General features: G+C 37.5%; 1 protein-coding gene across 3 annotated transcripts in view; it reads left to right on the top strand.

Annotated features, from left to right (window-relative positions):
• LOC105479987 (TBC1 domain family member 12) overlaps positions 1-15,308 on the top strand; it is a 148,992-nt gene that overhangs the window by 39,435 nt on the left and 94,249 nt on the right. The window contains exons 2-3 of one of the 3 annotated variants that reach the window (XM_071069463.1): positions 5,323-5,446; positions 14,969-15,020. Coding sequence is in view for 2 of the 3 variants with exons in the window: in XM_071069460.1 (XP_070925561.1) it covers positions 5,323-5,446 (124 nt within the window). In the remaining variant the exon portion in view is untranslated. Of the gene's footprint in view, positions 1-5,322; positions 5,447-6,732; positions 6,827-14,968; positions 15,021-15,308 lie in introns of those variants that run through there. The other 2 variants (XM_071069461.1, XM_071069460.1) reach the window with 2 other exon arrangements.

Genomic DNA, 15,308 nt, shown 5'->3' with positions numbered 1-15,308 from the left:
AAAAATTGTAACGTTTACATAGTATAAAACTTAACATTTCACCCATTTTTAAGCATACAATTGTGCAATTCAGTAACATTAAGTACATTTACGGTGCTGTACAACCATCACCATTATCTATTTACACAACTTTTCTTTTGTTTTTTTGAGACGGAGTCTCACTCTGTCATCCAGGCTGGAGTGAAGTGACGTGATCTTGGCTCACTGCAACCTCTGCCTCCTCCCGGGTTCAAGCGATTCTCCTGCCTCAGCCTCCCATGTAGCTGGTACTACAGGCACGCACCACCATGCCCGGCTAATTTTTGTATTTTTAGTAGAGACGGGGTTTCACCATGTTGGCCAGGATGGTCTCGATCTCTTGACCGCGTGATCCACCCGCCTCGGCCTCCCAAAGTGCTGGGATTACAGGCTTGAGCCATTGTGCCTGGCCTCTCCTTCACTCTTGAAGGATAGTTGTGTTGGATATGGAATTTTTGGTGGACAATTTTTTTTCCCCCTTTCTGACCTTTAAATATGTAATCTTACTTCTGGCCTGCATGGTTTCTGAAGAGAAATAAGCTGTTAATCTTATTGAGGACCCCTGGTTTTGATGGTACCTCTCACTTTTCAAAATTCTCTTTGTCTTTGAATTTCAGCTGTTTGACTATAATGTATCTCATTGTGAACCTCCTTGAGTTTATTCTGCTTAAATTTTGTTGAGTTTCTTGGATGTGTAGATTATGTCTTTCCTCAGATTTGGGAAGTTTTTGGTTATTTCTTTTTTCTTTTGAGACAGAGTGTCGCTCTGTTGCCCAGGCTGGAGTACAGAGCCTGATCTTGGCTTACTGCAAGCTCCGCCTCCTGGGTTCATGCCATTCTCCTGCCTTAGCCTCTGGAGTAGCTGGGACTGCACGCACCCGCCACCTCGCCTGGCTAATTTTTTGTATTTTTTAGTAGAGACGGGGGTTTCACCATGTTAGCCAGGATGGTCTTGATCTCCTGACCTTGTGATCCACCCTCCTTGGCCTCTCAAAGTGGGTTATTTCTTCAAGTATTTTTTCTGCCTCTTTGTCTTTCCCTTCTTCTAGGTCTTTTATGGTACATAGTTGGTACACTTAGTAATGTCTCACAGGCCCCTCAGGCTCTGTTGCTTTTTCTTAATTCTTTTTTCTTTCTACTACTGAGAGTGGAAAGTTCCAAATTTCTTATCTTCACATTTGCCAGTTCTTTCTTCTGCCTGCTCAAATTTGCTGTTGAATACATCTGGTGAATTTTTAATTTTAGTTGTTTTTCAGCTCCAGAATTTGTTTTGTTGCTTATTATAATTTCTGCCTTTACTGGAATTCTGATTTTGTTCATTTTCCCCCTTTATTCCCTTTATTTCCTTTAGTTCTTTGTCCATGGTTTTTTTTTTTTTCCAATCTCCTAGAGTTGTTTTTTTTTTTTTTTTTTAATGAAATTGGTTTTAATGTCTTTGGTAATTACTTTGGGCTACCTCAGGGGTGATTTTTGTCCAATTCCTATTTCTAGGTTTATGGGCCATACTTTCCTGTTTCTTTGTATGTTTTGTAATTTTTTGTTGTTGACAGCTGGATACTCTGATTATTATAGTATGGTAACTCTATAAATCTGTTTCTCCCACTCCTCAATGATTGCTGTTTTTTGCTTGTCGAGGGCTGAAGCCACCTGTTTGTGACTTTATGAGCTATTTTCGCAAAGTATCTATTCCATATTGTGTATGGTCACCAGTTTTTGTTCTATTGTCTCTGTGGTTAGCTGGTGACCTGACAAAGATTTTCTTAGATATCTGGCTCCAGAAAAGGAGACAAAAAAGGTTTTACCTTCTTTAGTGTTCTGATAAATACCTACAGTGAAACCCACTGCTGTGGAGAGTATTGAAACTGATGCATGCCTGTATCACTCCCTCAGGGCCAGACCAACCAAAATGTACAACCCTAAATTTTGAAGGACATGATCCCCACTGTCCCTCCTGGCACCAGTTAGCAACTCTGGGAACATGGGCTGCTATCCCCACTGCCACAAGAGGTGGTGGGTGTGGTGGTGGTGGTTCTGAGGAATAGGGGAGGGTAATTGGTTTATGTATGCTGCTTATTCATACTTATGAAAGATCAGTAGCCTCTTCCTTCATCAAGCACTCCCCTGGTTGTTAAAAGGGTTTGGTCAGTTCCTAGAATTCTACTAAAGTACTTGATTCCATTTACTCTTAGTCTTTTTTTAAACTCTTAGCTTTTTTGAGACAGAGTCTTGCTCTGTCTCCCAGGCTGGAGTACTGTGGCACCATCTCAGCTCACTGCAACCTCTGCCTCCTGGGTTCAAGCAATTCTCCTGCCTCAGCCTCCTGAGTAGCTGGGATTACAGGTGTGCACCACCATGCCCGGCTAATTTTTTGTATTTTTACTAGAGACAGGGTTTCACCATGTTGCCCAGGCTGGTCTCGAACTCCTGACTTCAGGTGATCCACCCACCTCGGCCTCCCAAAGTGCTAAGATTACAGATGTGAGCCACCGTGCCCCGCTCCAGTTACTCTTTCTAGCTCAACTTTTACTTTGGTGGGGAGACTGACCCCTAGATCTTCCTATTCTGTCATTTTGCATCCATGATGTCTTTTGAAGTTCAAATGTTTTAAATTTAATGAAGCCCAGTTCGTCAACTTTTTATTTTATAGATCATGCTTTTGGTGTCATATCCAAGAATTCTTTTCTTAAACCATAGTGACAAAGATTTTTTCCCATGTTTATTAGTGTGGGTAGATAGGAAACCTTTAGGGTGCAGGCAGGTCACATAGGAATTGTAGAGGGAGTATGACTTGATGAGAACTGTCTGGCCTGTGTGGGGCTTGCAGAGGAAATTAGCACACTGATGCTGGCAAGAAGCCTTTGGTGGAGTCAGTTTTTATGTTGAGCAGGCTGCACGGACGCCATCTCCAGGTTGAGGGTGCAGGTTCAGCAAGGCTGCAAGTTTGCTGAGGGGCTGCAGTCTGGGCATCTAGCTAAGCAGAGTTTTACTGGATGTCCTCACACCTCTACCCCTGATCCACTCTGCAGCAGCTGGAAACCACAGGAGAGCCCCTTTCTCCTTCAGTGTCCCTTTGGTGCCCTCTACCCAGAAAGCTTAACAATTTCATGTTTGTTTTAAAGGAGAAATGATTAAAGGAATTTTTTCTGTTGTCCCAGAGCATAAAGGTGAATTTGGAGTTAAGAGGTATAAGAAGAATCATCAACAGAAATAATAAAAAGATAAACAAATTGGAAGGAAAATGATAGCCATAAATAAGATGTAAACATTTGTTTAAATCAGCTACAAAGTGTTTTCTTGATAAGTGGTACACAATGTATCAAACATTGTTTAAATTAATAGACCATCCTTTGACGCTTGAACTTTTTTTCTTAGAAGTATTCCTAGTCCTCAGCATATTCATTATTGAAAACTTTCAGCTATTTCGTGATCTTATGAAGTAGAGAATTAAGTTACTATACATGGTCTCTGAGGTGAAACCTCCAGAGTATCTTAAAGTAGCAATTATTCTAGTGTCATATGTTTATTTCTGTTATACACCTGAGGAAATAAGAGTGTTTCTTTTCTTTTTATTTCTTTTTTTTTTTTTTTTTGGAGGCAGAGTCTTGGTCTGTTGCCCAGGCTGCAGTACAGTGGCAGTATCACAGCTCACTGCATCCTTAACTCCTGGGCCCAAGTGATTGTCCCACCTCAGCCTCCCAAGTAGCAGGGACTACAAGGTGTGCACCACCATCCTGGCTATTTATTTTTATTTTTATTTTTTGTAGAGACAGGGTCTCACTACATTGCCTAGGCTGTTCTCAAACTCCTGGGCTCAAGTGATCCTTTTGCTTTGGCCTGCCAGTGTTGGGATTACAGGCATAAGCCACTATGCCTGGCAATTTCTTTTCTTTATTGATTATCCTGCATTCTTTTGTAGGCGTCCCTTAACATTTTTCGTTAAAAAGTTATTTTCTATTATCACTAATCTGCACTGTTAATATATATTGATACGGCATTTTGAGTATAGATAAATCTAATTATTTGGGACTTCAACCAATTTGGAACTGTTTGTAATTAATTGTTTGTGTGAATTAGAAATTTTCTTACTGTTCATTTATAGCTTATGCAAAGGGTTTATATTGAGTTGAATTCATCAGTACCTTTCTAATTGGTTCGTGGGCCCTGGTCATGTTGTTTTGATGGGTACATATTTTGAGTATCATCCCTGCTTACATAAAAAAATAGGTACTTAATTTGGTTGGTTAGGACATGGAGATAATAGGTAAAATCCTTAATACCTCTGCAGGGTGCTTATTGACGCAGAGTGCAATGAGGTGGTCTCAGCTCACTGCAACCTCCGCCTCCAGGGTTCAAGCGATTCTTCTGCCTCAGCTTCCCGAGTAGCTGGGATTACAGGCGCCCACCACCACGCCCGGCTAATTTTTGTATTTTTAGTAGAGACGGGGTTTCACCATGTTGGCCAGGCTAGTCTTGAACTGCTGACCTCATGATCTGCCCGCCTCTGCCTCGCAAAGTGCTGGGATTACAGGTGTAAGCCACTGCACCTGGCCTGGTTTTTTTTTTTTTTTTTTTTTTTTTTAGATTTTTCAGTGAGAGATACTTTCTTCCTTGGTTATATATTGATTCTTTTGTAATAAGCTTTCTTGTACATAGCTGGCCTAGGAAAAACAGGTTAAATGTATATATTATAGCAATAGGGGATTAGTAGTTATAATTTTATAATAAATAACAAATTATTACTGTAAATAATATTTATCCAAATATTGTATTACTTAATCCTTTAACTGTTATATAGTTTCTTTTAAATGTTTTTGTTTTCAGAATTTTGGCTGTTATTGTTAAGCACATGTACAGTCAATTCTAGTATACTTTGTAGCTGATTTGGACAAATGTTTACGTCTTATTTATGGCTGTCGTTTTCCTTCCAATTTGTTTATCTTTTTATTATTTCTGTTGATGATTCTTCTAATACCTCTATATAAGCCAGATAGCCTTTATTTTATTTTAAGTTCTGGGACACATGTGCAGAATGTGCAGGTTTGTTACATAGGTATACATGTGCCATGGTGGTTTTCTGTACCTGTCAACCCGTCATCTAGGTTTTAAGCCCTGCATTCATTAGGTATTAAGCCACATATTCTTAATTGAGCCTTATTATTCTAAGTAATAGTGGTGTAAGTAGTAGAAATAGTTTTATTTAAAAGTATTTTTGTTTTTGCCTTGGGAACAAACTTATTATAAAATTACTGTTAAATAGCTCTCTGGTTAAAAAAACACAATTCATGTAACTTTTCTGTGTTTCAGAAACCTTTTTCCAAAAAGGACAAAAGAACTCAAATCAGTTGTCCATAGTGCTCCTGGTTGGAAATTATTTGGTAAAGTCCCTCCTAGAGAGAATCTTCAGAAAACATCCAGAATCATTCAGCAGGTAAGTACAGACACAGCCATGTAGTTTATCCTAGCTTTTTAAGCATTCTTCTTCTTCTTTTTTTTTTGATAACTAACCATATTCTATTTTTATTCTTATTTTTCTAGATAGGACTTTTGGGATTATAAGTATTTCTAAGGACCTGCTAAATTTTTTAGGAAAACAGATCACATATTTCCTGTTATCTTTTGTAATTGTGAAAATTCTTCAAAGGAATAGAACATTGACTTTTTTTTAAACCAGTTATTCCTTGAATAGATTTTTTTAAAAACTTAGCTAATCACTCTCACCACATACTGCTTGACTTCCAGTTGAAGTTGGTAGCATTTGCCAGTGGCACAGTTGTTCTGAATATTGGTTGTTGTGAACTGATGAAATATTAAAAACCAAAAACTGAGTAGATTATGAGGTTGAACTCTTTCCTTTGTCACTTTTCTGGTGTCCTCTCTAAACCAAGGACTTTGTAAATGAGAAAAGTTGGTACACAATCTGTTTCTAGTAATTTGGAAGCTATTTCTTCTGATATCTCTATTAACATCTGTATTCTTGCGTTCTTAAGACTTTCTGATCTTATTTGACTTCAGAACTTTGGCTCTTCAGTACTAGATTAGTGAGAAAGGAAAGCAGTGAGACTGGATCAAATCTGCAGTGCTTTAAAGTTCAGAGAAGTTATTGCTCAGAAGATGACATATAATACATTTCCTATTTTTATCCTTCCAAATTGCAGTTTACCAGATTTAACACAGCTAGCATTTATAAAGACAATCACATGAAGGCAATAATCATCATTCAAATTGGAAAAGATACCTTCCTTTAAGGATTTAATAGTGTTCCTTTTATTGCTCAGAAGAAAAACTGTTTTCCAAGTAATATGAGAAAAAAATTTTAGATCTTTAAAAGCATTATTGTAGTTCTTTTTTCTTCTTTTTGCATTTGAATAAAAGATTTATTTTTTTCCTCAGGAAAAACAGAAAGTTAGGGAAACACTATGTTTTTAGAACCTAGATTATTTTGTAGTTGGTCCTAACCCTTCCTGGCACAGCTGTCAAAAGCACTAGCTGTTTAAACAGAACCAAGGTGTTCACCCCCATAGAATGTACATGCACGGCACTAGATGACTGCGTGTTTGTCCCTGAGAGAAGCATAAGACAAACGGAAGTTGCTGAGAGAGCCGTCTTTCTAAGCAGCCCCTCCTTTTCCCTTTTGAAGGATTTGCCTGAACTATGTAGCTAGACTATGTGCCTCCTCCTCTGCCTGTGAACTAACTTAATTTCTTTTTTCAAGAGACTTGGTATTGCTATGTCGCCCAGGCTGCCCTCAAACTCTTGGGCTTAAATGATGATGCTCCTGCCTCAGCTTCCTGAGAAGCTGGGACTACAGGTATGTGCCACCACACCTGGCTTATAGTTAATTTTCTTCACAAGTGATTAAAATAGGGAATAGTTTATCTATTGGTACTTAAAACTGTGTGCTGTGATCCCCAAACCATGTGCTCAGACACTCTGGTGTGCTGCACTTAACACAGTGGGGTACTGTGGGATATTTAAATTTTTTCAGGCAAACTCAGTGATATTACACATCAGTTGGACATGGTGCAGACTGTTAATTTGAAGCAGTACACAGTTCCAACATTAAGTGCTACTACATACTTTTGTGTGACATCATATCTTTGTGAATCTGTTTTTTCTGAGGTTGCCAGATACTGTACAAAAGTCAGCGTGGGAGTGGAAATGAGGGTGATGTCTAATCTGCTTTTAAGGTTTGAGAAATTGTATCCAATGCACAAAGCCACACATGCCCAAATTGGTAATTAATTGTGGTTATTTAAGAATGAGGCTGGGTGTAGTGGCTCATGCCTATAATCCCAGAACTTTGGAAGGCAGAAGTGGGCGAATCACTTGAGGTCAGGAGTTCAAGAGCAGCCTGGCCAACATGGTGAAACCCTGTCTCTACCAAAAATACAAAAAATTAACCAGGTATGGTGGTGCATGCTTATAGTCCCAGCTCCTCAGGGGGTGAGACAGGAGACTCGCTTGAACCTGGAAGGTGGAGGTTGCAGTGAGCCAAGATCATGCCACTGCACCAGAGCAAGACTCCATCTCAAAAAAAAAAAAAAAAGAAAAAGAAAAAGAATGAAAGAAAACATATTTCTTTTTTCAATTTATGTGTATTTTTTTTTTTAGCGGTTACTAAATGTTAAGATACACATCCTTATTAAATTGTTTCGACATAGCTACTTATTAAGCAGAATCATTAGGTATTTCTTTTGGCTTAAGAGTTACTGTGAAAAAGATTAGAGACACTAAAGGCATTGACCAAGAAAGGTTGGGAACCTCTGCTATTGTGACATCTTAAATTTTAGCTCCTTTGTTTTTTTTGGTAAAGTCTGAAAGTAACTTTCCTTGTCTGGAAGTTTTCAGAAGACCAGGTTCGCCCTCTAGAGGCAAAACAGTGGTCTTGCTACTGAAGGTTTTTACAGGTATTCTTGATTTTGTATAATAGTTTAAATATGCATGCACATACATTTTTATATCTTTATATAAACTAACGTTCTATGATATTTTCTTACCATAAGTCTCTGAATAAATTACTGGTTGGATAATTATCTTTACTGGTATGCTGTATACCTTTAATCTGCTATTTTCATTTTGGAAAGCCAAGACCTCACATTCTCTTTTTTATACATATGGTATAAAAACTTGATGAGTGGGCTGGGAGCAGTGGCTCACACCTGTAATCCCAGCACTTTGGGAGGCTGAGGTGGGCGGATCACGAGGTTAGAAGATCGAGACCATCCTGAACAGCATGGTGAAACCCCATATCTACTAAAAATACAAAAATTAGCTGGGCGTGGTGACACGTGCCTGTAGCCCCAGCTACTTGGGAGGCTGAGGCAGGAGAATCACTTGAACCTGGGAGGCAGAGGTTGCAGTGAGCCGAGATTGTGCCACTGCACTCCAGCCTGGCAAAAGAGCGAGACTACGTCTCAAAAAACAGTAACAATAACAGTAAAACTTCATGAGTGGTCAGGAAAAGAACAGCTCTTTTTTATTTGAGATGAAGGAGTAGAGTTGAAATGTAGTTCCTGCCTCTGCCTCTGCGGCCCCTTCTCTGATCCTTTAAACTGATGATTATTTCTCTGCGCCACTTACTTTAGTTTTTGAGCTTTCCAGCTATATCACAGGTGTTAGTATATATTTCAGTGCCCTTTTTGTGGTTATGTTTGTTCTCTGGGAGGCATTATGTATAGTCAAGTCATTTTTCTTCTGACCCTTTTCCACCTTCAAAATATGTATCAGCTGGGTGCAGTGGCTCACTTTTAATCTCAGCACTTTGGGAGGCTGAGGCTGGTGTGTCACCTGAGGTCAGGAGTTCGAGACCAGCCTGGCCAACATGGTGAAACCTGGTCTCTACTAAAAGTTCAAAAATTAGCTAGGTGTGGTAGCAGGTGCCTATAATTCCAGCTGCTCGGAAGGCTGAGGCAGGAAAATCACTTGAACCTGGGAGGCGGAGATTACAGTGAGCCGAGATTGTGCCATTGCACTCCAGCCTGGGTGACAAGAGCAAAACTCTGTCTCAAAAAAAAAAAAAAAGAAAGAAAAAAATGTATTACTTTTACCATGTGATGGAACATGTTCCTACCTCTTGCTTTCTACTATCTCTACTTCAGTGTGTGTCCTCTACTTCCTATTTGTCTAATTTTGCTGTCCTCTTCCCTGCAATTCTCACTTTACAAAGTGGACATGATTTTCTTTTTATTGTAATGGTAAATTTCCAGTCTTAGGTCTCTGTTCTAAAACATTTTTTCACAGCACTGATTTTTGAATTCTCTAAAAGATGAATATAAAACTGTGTATCTGAGCTCCTTTACCATGTATGCTTTCAGATAGATGTTATTATGTTTGGAATCAGAAACTGAAAGTGAAGACAGTATCAGTAAAGCCATGAGGAATGTTAGGACACTTCTGTTATGGTTTGAGATAGGGTCTTAAGGTGTTAAGGCTTTAGGAAATGAAGAGGTAGCTGGCAATTTAGGTGTAAAAAACTGCTTGGAGAAATGATGCCTCACTTGCTTTTTGAATGGTAAAGCAGTAAGCTTTATTAGATTAGAGTAGTAGTATTTCTTTGGCTAATAACTTTTTAAAGCAGGTCTTCAGAAGTTGTTGATTCTTTTAAAACATTTTTTGAAAAAAAGATTTTTGGGGGAGATGGGGCTCACTATGTTGCCCAGGCTGGCCTTAAACTCCTGGACTCAAGCAATCCTCCCGTCTTAGCCTCCTGAGTACAGGGCACCAGAGGCGCACACCACCGTGCCCTGCAGAGTTGCCATATTTTTAAATATGTTATTAAACCAAACATTTCTTTAATAGAAAGACATCTGTAGGGACATGGATGCAGCTGGAAACCATCATTCTCAGCAAACTATCGCAAGAACAGAAAACCAAACACCGCATGTTCTCACTCATAGGTGGGAATTGAACAATGAAATTACCTGGACACAGGAAGGGGAGCATCACACACCAGGTCCTATTGTGGGGAGGGGGTAGTGGGGAGGGATAGCATTAGGAGATACACCTAATGTAAATGATGAGTTAATGGGTGCAGAACACCAACATGGCACATGTATATATATGTAACAAACCTGCACGTTGTGCTCATGTACCCTAGAACTTAATAATAATAAAAAAAAGAAAGACATCTGTAAGATTACACCTAAGTAAAGAAAAAAAGATTTAATTTACAAAGTTTTTGCTGAGTGTGGTGGCTCACGCCTATAATCCCAGCACTTTGGGAGGCTGAGGCGGGTGGATCACTTGAGGTCAGGAGTTCCAGATTAGCCTGGCCAACCCCATTTATAGTAAAAACAAAAAAATTAATGGCCATAGTGGCGCTTACCTGTAATCTCAGCTACTTGGGAGGCTGAGGCAGGAGAATCGCTTGAACCTGGGAGGTGGAGGTTGCAGTGAGTGGAGGTTGCGCCACTGCACTCTAGCCTGAGCTGTTTAAAAAAAAAGCAGAAAACAAAAACAAAAAAAACCCTTTTTTTCTCTATTATTAGTGAAACAACACATGATTGTATTCTCTTTATAAAATATAAAACATAGAATGATATATCTCAGTTCATTTTCACATTTTTAGGACTTTTAAAATTTATTTTTTTGTGTGGAAAACACGTAATTATTTTTGCATGTATGTATTTTGCATGTATAGTATTATATGTTTTTTTCCATTTCAAGAATGAAATGTCACCATATTTATATAGATGTATATATATACACACACACGTATATATATAATTTAACTTTACATATTTTGTACCTGTAGCTTTTCAGAGATACGTGAGTTCATAAGTGAAAGAATAGATTAAATATTTTAAAACTTTTTTTATTCCTGCAGTAACTTTTATTACAAGTCTAATCAATTTTAGTGCTTTCCATGTTAATAGTAAAGAAACATAAAAAACATTTTAGGATTATAGCAAAGTCAAACTGACTGAAGTTTGGCATTTAACTTGATGATCAATTCTCAAATCACAAGAACATTCGCAGTATTACTTTTTGAGGATTATCACATGTGTTCTCTTGCAGATGTGAAATTCCATTTGTGGCCTTTTGAACCAGTTGGTGAGCCAGGTTAAAAATTACATCCGTTAATTATAAATAGTATTTCAGTTATATCGTAGTTCAGTTGACCTGAGTATTTTTTTTTTCCTAAATTAGTAGGTAAAGTTGGAATACAGCTACATTGTTTGTCTTAGGAACTCGAAACTGCAAGTGAGAATGATTTCAAATAAACCATGTTATATATAATTATGATACAATTGCATACTAGATTGAATATGCACTGTTTATGTCAAACTGATAATCTCTCAGTGAAACTTATCTTTTTTTGCTAGGCACTGCTTTTATATTGGCATCTTTAACATGAAAACGAGATTGTAGTCCTTAGATGATCAAGTTTTTCATCAATACTTGTGCCATTTTCTGGTGAAGTTTAAGTTGAGTGGTGAATCAGTTTCACATAACTTTTGACAGGCGAGGAAAAAAGTTGTAAGATACTAATTTCTTAATCAGACAGCTTCAGATTGTTTAAAAGTAGAATAAGTCGCTTTCTTCAGTTAAGCCTTTGCTTTTGAAATTTTTTACTGCAGGAATAACATTATGGAACGGACTAGCATACATGAGTTTTGTGAGCAGTAGTTAAATGTTAAATACATAAAACTTAGAACATGTTAGAGCTTAATTTTCTGGTTTCTGATTTTATTGGTATGTGTAATAGAATATTTGAAAAGTTTATTGGTTTTAATTATGCTTACATATCGATATTCTTGCTGTAAAATTTGACTAAGTACTGCAAAAACAAAGCAATTCTTTCACTGATGTTAAATTGCAGAGGGGCTGGACTGTGTTCAGAAGTTATTCTTTAGAAATTCAGTTTTTGAGACAGGATCTCACTCTGTTGCCCAGGCTAGAATGCAGTGGCACGATCATGGCTCACTGCAACCTTGACCTCCTGGGTTCAAATGATCCTTCCACCTTAGCCTCCCTAGTAGCTGAGACTACAGGTGCACACCACCATACCTGGCTAATTTTTTTACTTTTAGTAGAGACAGGGTCTCACTGTGTTTCCCTGGCTGGTCTTGAACTCCTGGGCTTAAGTGATCCTCTGACTTGGCCTCCCAAAGTGTTGGGATTACAGGCATGTGCCACCATGCCCGACCAGAAGTTCTTCTTGAAAAGTTAAAAAAAATTGTTGCACTATTGCATGTTTTGTTTTCACCTTTATTTACCTTATCTGTTATCACCTTGAAAAGGCAGTGAATAACTACATTTCCAGTTGCATGTGTGTTCTTTATTGATGGTTAATAAATTATTATGCATTTCTATGTATAAATGGATTTCATAAAAATTAATTTTTGTGGTCTAAAGATTGGAGAGGAGCTAGTAATATTTCTGGGCCTGTGCTTCTGGGAGAAGGGAGAAGTATGAGCCTCAAGAGAGAAACCTAAATTTTTAATTAAAGAAAATTAAAAGAATTAAGTTTTCACAAATTAAACAGGGTAGAATTTGAGGGAATGTTTTTTCATTTTATCAGAAACAGAGACTTGGAAAGGGTTACAGTTTGAAAATACTCTGAATATCTATATTTGATTACAGGAATACTGTTTTGTATATCAACATTATATTAAAAGTTGTATTCATCCTGTCTTTATCTCAGACTTGTATATTATGGCAGGCTTCAGACTAAACAAACAAGATCGTGCTAATAACTCTGCAAAAATAAAATTGACTAAGGTACTCTTATATGCCAGAAAGTGATGAAATGCTTTGCCCCAAGATTGCAATTGAGCTTGAAATATAGGATGGGTTTTTTGTCTCCTAATTCATAGATCTGGAATAAAATTTATGATCTATAAAGACATCGTAATCAGCTAAACCCTGTCTATCCCAAGCATAATGGTTTCCTCAGCTCTTAGATTAAGTTGTGTAAGAGACTCTCTTTATCTTGGGCAGACGTGGTCTTGAGGTAGCAGAGGTGGGGAGTTTTTCTGCTTCTGAAACATTATTCTGGCTCCCTATAAATTGTTCACAGCATATAGAAATAGAAGGATTTACTCACTAATGTGGTTTAACATTAACCCCTTTAAGGGGGAGTGTTCCTACTGTCCATTGAACCTCAAAGTCAAGTCAGTTAATGGATATATCAGTGTATATATCAGGCTATTTTGGCTCTCTCATTGTCTTTGAAGGAGAAGCTTCTATGCTACTATTCTTTCTTCTTGTCAATCCCCATATTTTATTTATTTAGGCAGCTATTCAAAGATTCTTGCCACTCTCCCTTTGAATCCAGTCTGATCTTTTCACATATTTCCCTCCTGGTACGTTTTTCTGGTAAATCGCTTTAGCTACAAAACACAAGGCATCAAAGTGTGGTAGAATACCATTCTGCTGCCAATTCAATGTGTGACCTAATATTAGTAAACTCTAGGCCTTTTCTATAGGAGAACTTGAAGGACAGAATTCTTGAATTGATCTTAGATTTCCTAAGATTTTCTGGCTTATTTCCATGAATTATTTATTCAACAAATATTATGTTTAATGCAATAGGTATAATTTAGGTTCTTGACACACACACATATATATATATCTCCTAGCCTTTGAGTTATTTCAGTATAACTGCAGGGGACAAGGGGTAGAAGAGAATTTCATATGTAACTATAATATTGTATGGTAAGTGTTTTAGTAGAGCTGTGACAGAGTATGAGAGTACAGTTGAAAGAGTGATTTATTTTTCTCAGAGATGACATGCAAATTGTGTTCCTAAGTGTATTAGTAGGAATTAAGCAGGCAGACAAGATGGGGAAAGCCAGTCTAGATAGAGGAAATTGAAAAAGCAAGCAGGAATGAATAGGATCTGTTTAGCTAATAGGACAGTATATCAAAGATACAGGGTAGATGGTGAAGGCTCATTAGCCATGAGGCTAGAGAATTGGGTTTTATCTAAAATACTTTTAAATAAGGTACTGAGATATCAAATTTATGTATTAGAAAAATAATTCTGGAGGCATTCTAGGAGCTGGATTAGAAAACAGTAATGATCCAGCAATCCCGCTACTGAGCATTTATCCAAACAAAAGGAAATCAGTATATCAAGGAGGCATCTGCACCCCTGTGTTTATTGCAGAACTATTCCTAATAGCCAACATATGAAATCAGCCTAGGTATCCCAACAACAGATGCATGGATAAAGAAAATGTGGTATATATACACAATCATATACTATTCAGCCATAAAAAAGAATGAAATCTTGTCATTTGTGACAACATGAGTGGAACTGGAGGACATTATGTTAAGTGAAATAAGCCAGAAATGGAAAGTTAAACACCACAAGTTCTCACTTATATGTGGGACCCAAGAAAGAAAGTTGATCCCATAGAAGTAAAAAATGTAACAGGGGATATTAAAGACTGGAAAGGGTAGGAGGAAAGTGGTGGTGGGGGCTGCATGTTAGGGAGAGATTTGTTAAAGGATAAAAAATTCCAGCTAGATAGAAGGAATAAGTTCTAGTGTTTCATACCATTGTTGAATGACCATAGTTACCAATAATATACAGTTTTAAATAGCAAGAAGGAGGATATTGAATATTCGCAACACAAAGAAATGATACATGTTTGAGATGATGGATGTGGTAATTACCCTGATCTGATCACCATACATTATATGTATCAAAACATCACTATGTACCCCGTAAGTAGGTAAAATTATTATGTGTAAATTAAACCAATAAAAACATCTTAAAAAGGTTAAAAAAAGAACAGTGGATTTGAGGACAAGGCTGTTAAGATTTTTAAAATAATTATTATTCTAATTTTCAAACACAGTGGATGATTAGAACTACCTAGAGATTGTATTAAGAATTCATTGGCTCCATACATTGAGTTCCTCATGTCAATTTTATGTGTTTTTAATTCTTGTGTTCCTAGCTGGTTCTTTTTCAAATCTACTGTATCACTTTTTACAGTTTACTGTTCCCTGCTGAAATTTCAAGCTTGGCCTTTATCTCCTTGAACATAGTAAGTATAGCTATTTCATATGTCTGGAAATTCCAGCATCTGGAACTCCTATAGGTCTGCTTATATCAAATATTGTTTCTGCTAGTTTTGGCTAGCAGGTGTTACCTTACCTCTTTGTGTGCCCAGTTACCTTTGCTTGACTGCTCGGTGTAATATTTCAAACATATAATATTTGAGACATCATGTATGGAAAGCAGTTTGAAGGCTAACATGATGTCATCCTTCAGAGATTTGATGAATGTTTCTTGGGCAGTATATGTATAGCTGTTGGTCCATTCATATGAGGCA

The sequence above is a fragment of the Macaca nemestrina genome, chromosome 9, assembly GCF_043159975.1.
Source record: "Macaca nemestrina isolate mMacNem1 chromosome 9, mMacNem.hap1, whole genome shotgun sequence".
NCBI lineage: Eukaryota > Metazoa > Chordata > Mammalia > Primates > Cercopithecidae > Macaca > Macaca nemestrina.
Note: the sequence above shows the minus strand (reverse complement) of the source record. Positions and strands in the feature narration are given on the sequence as shown.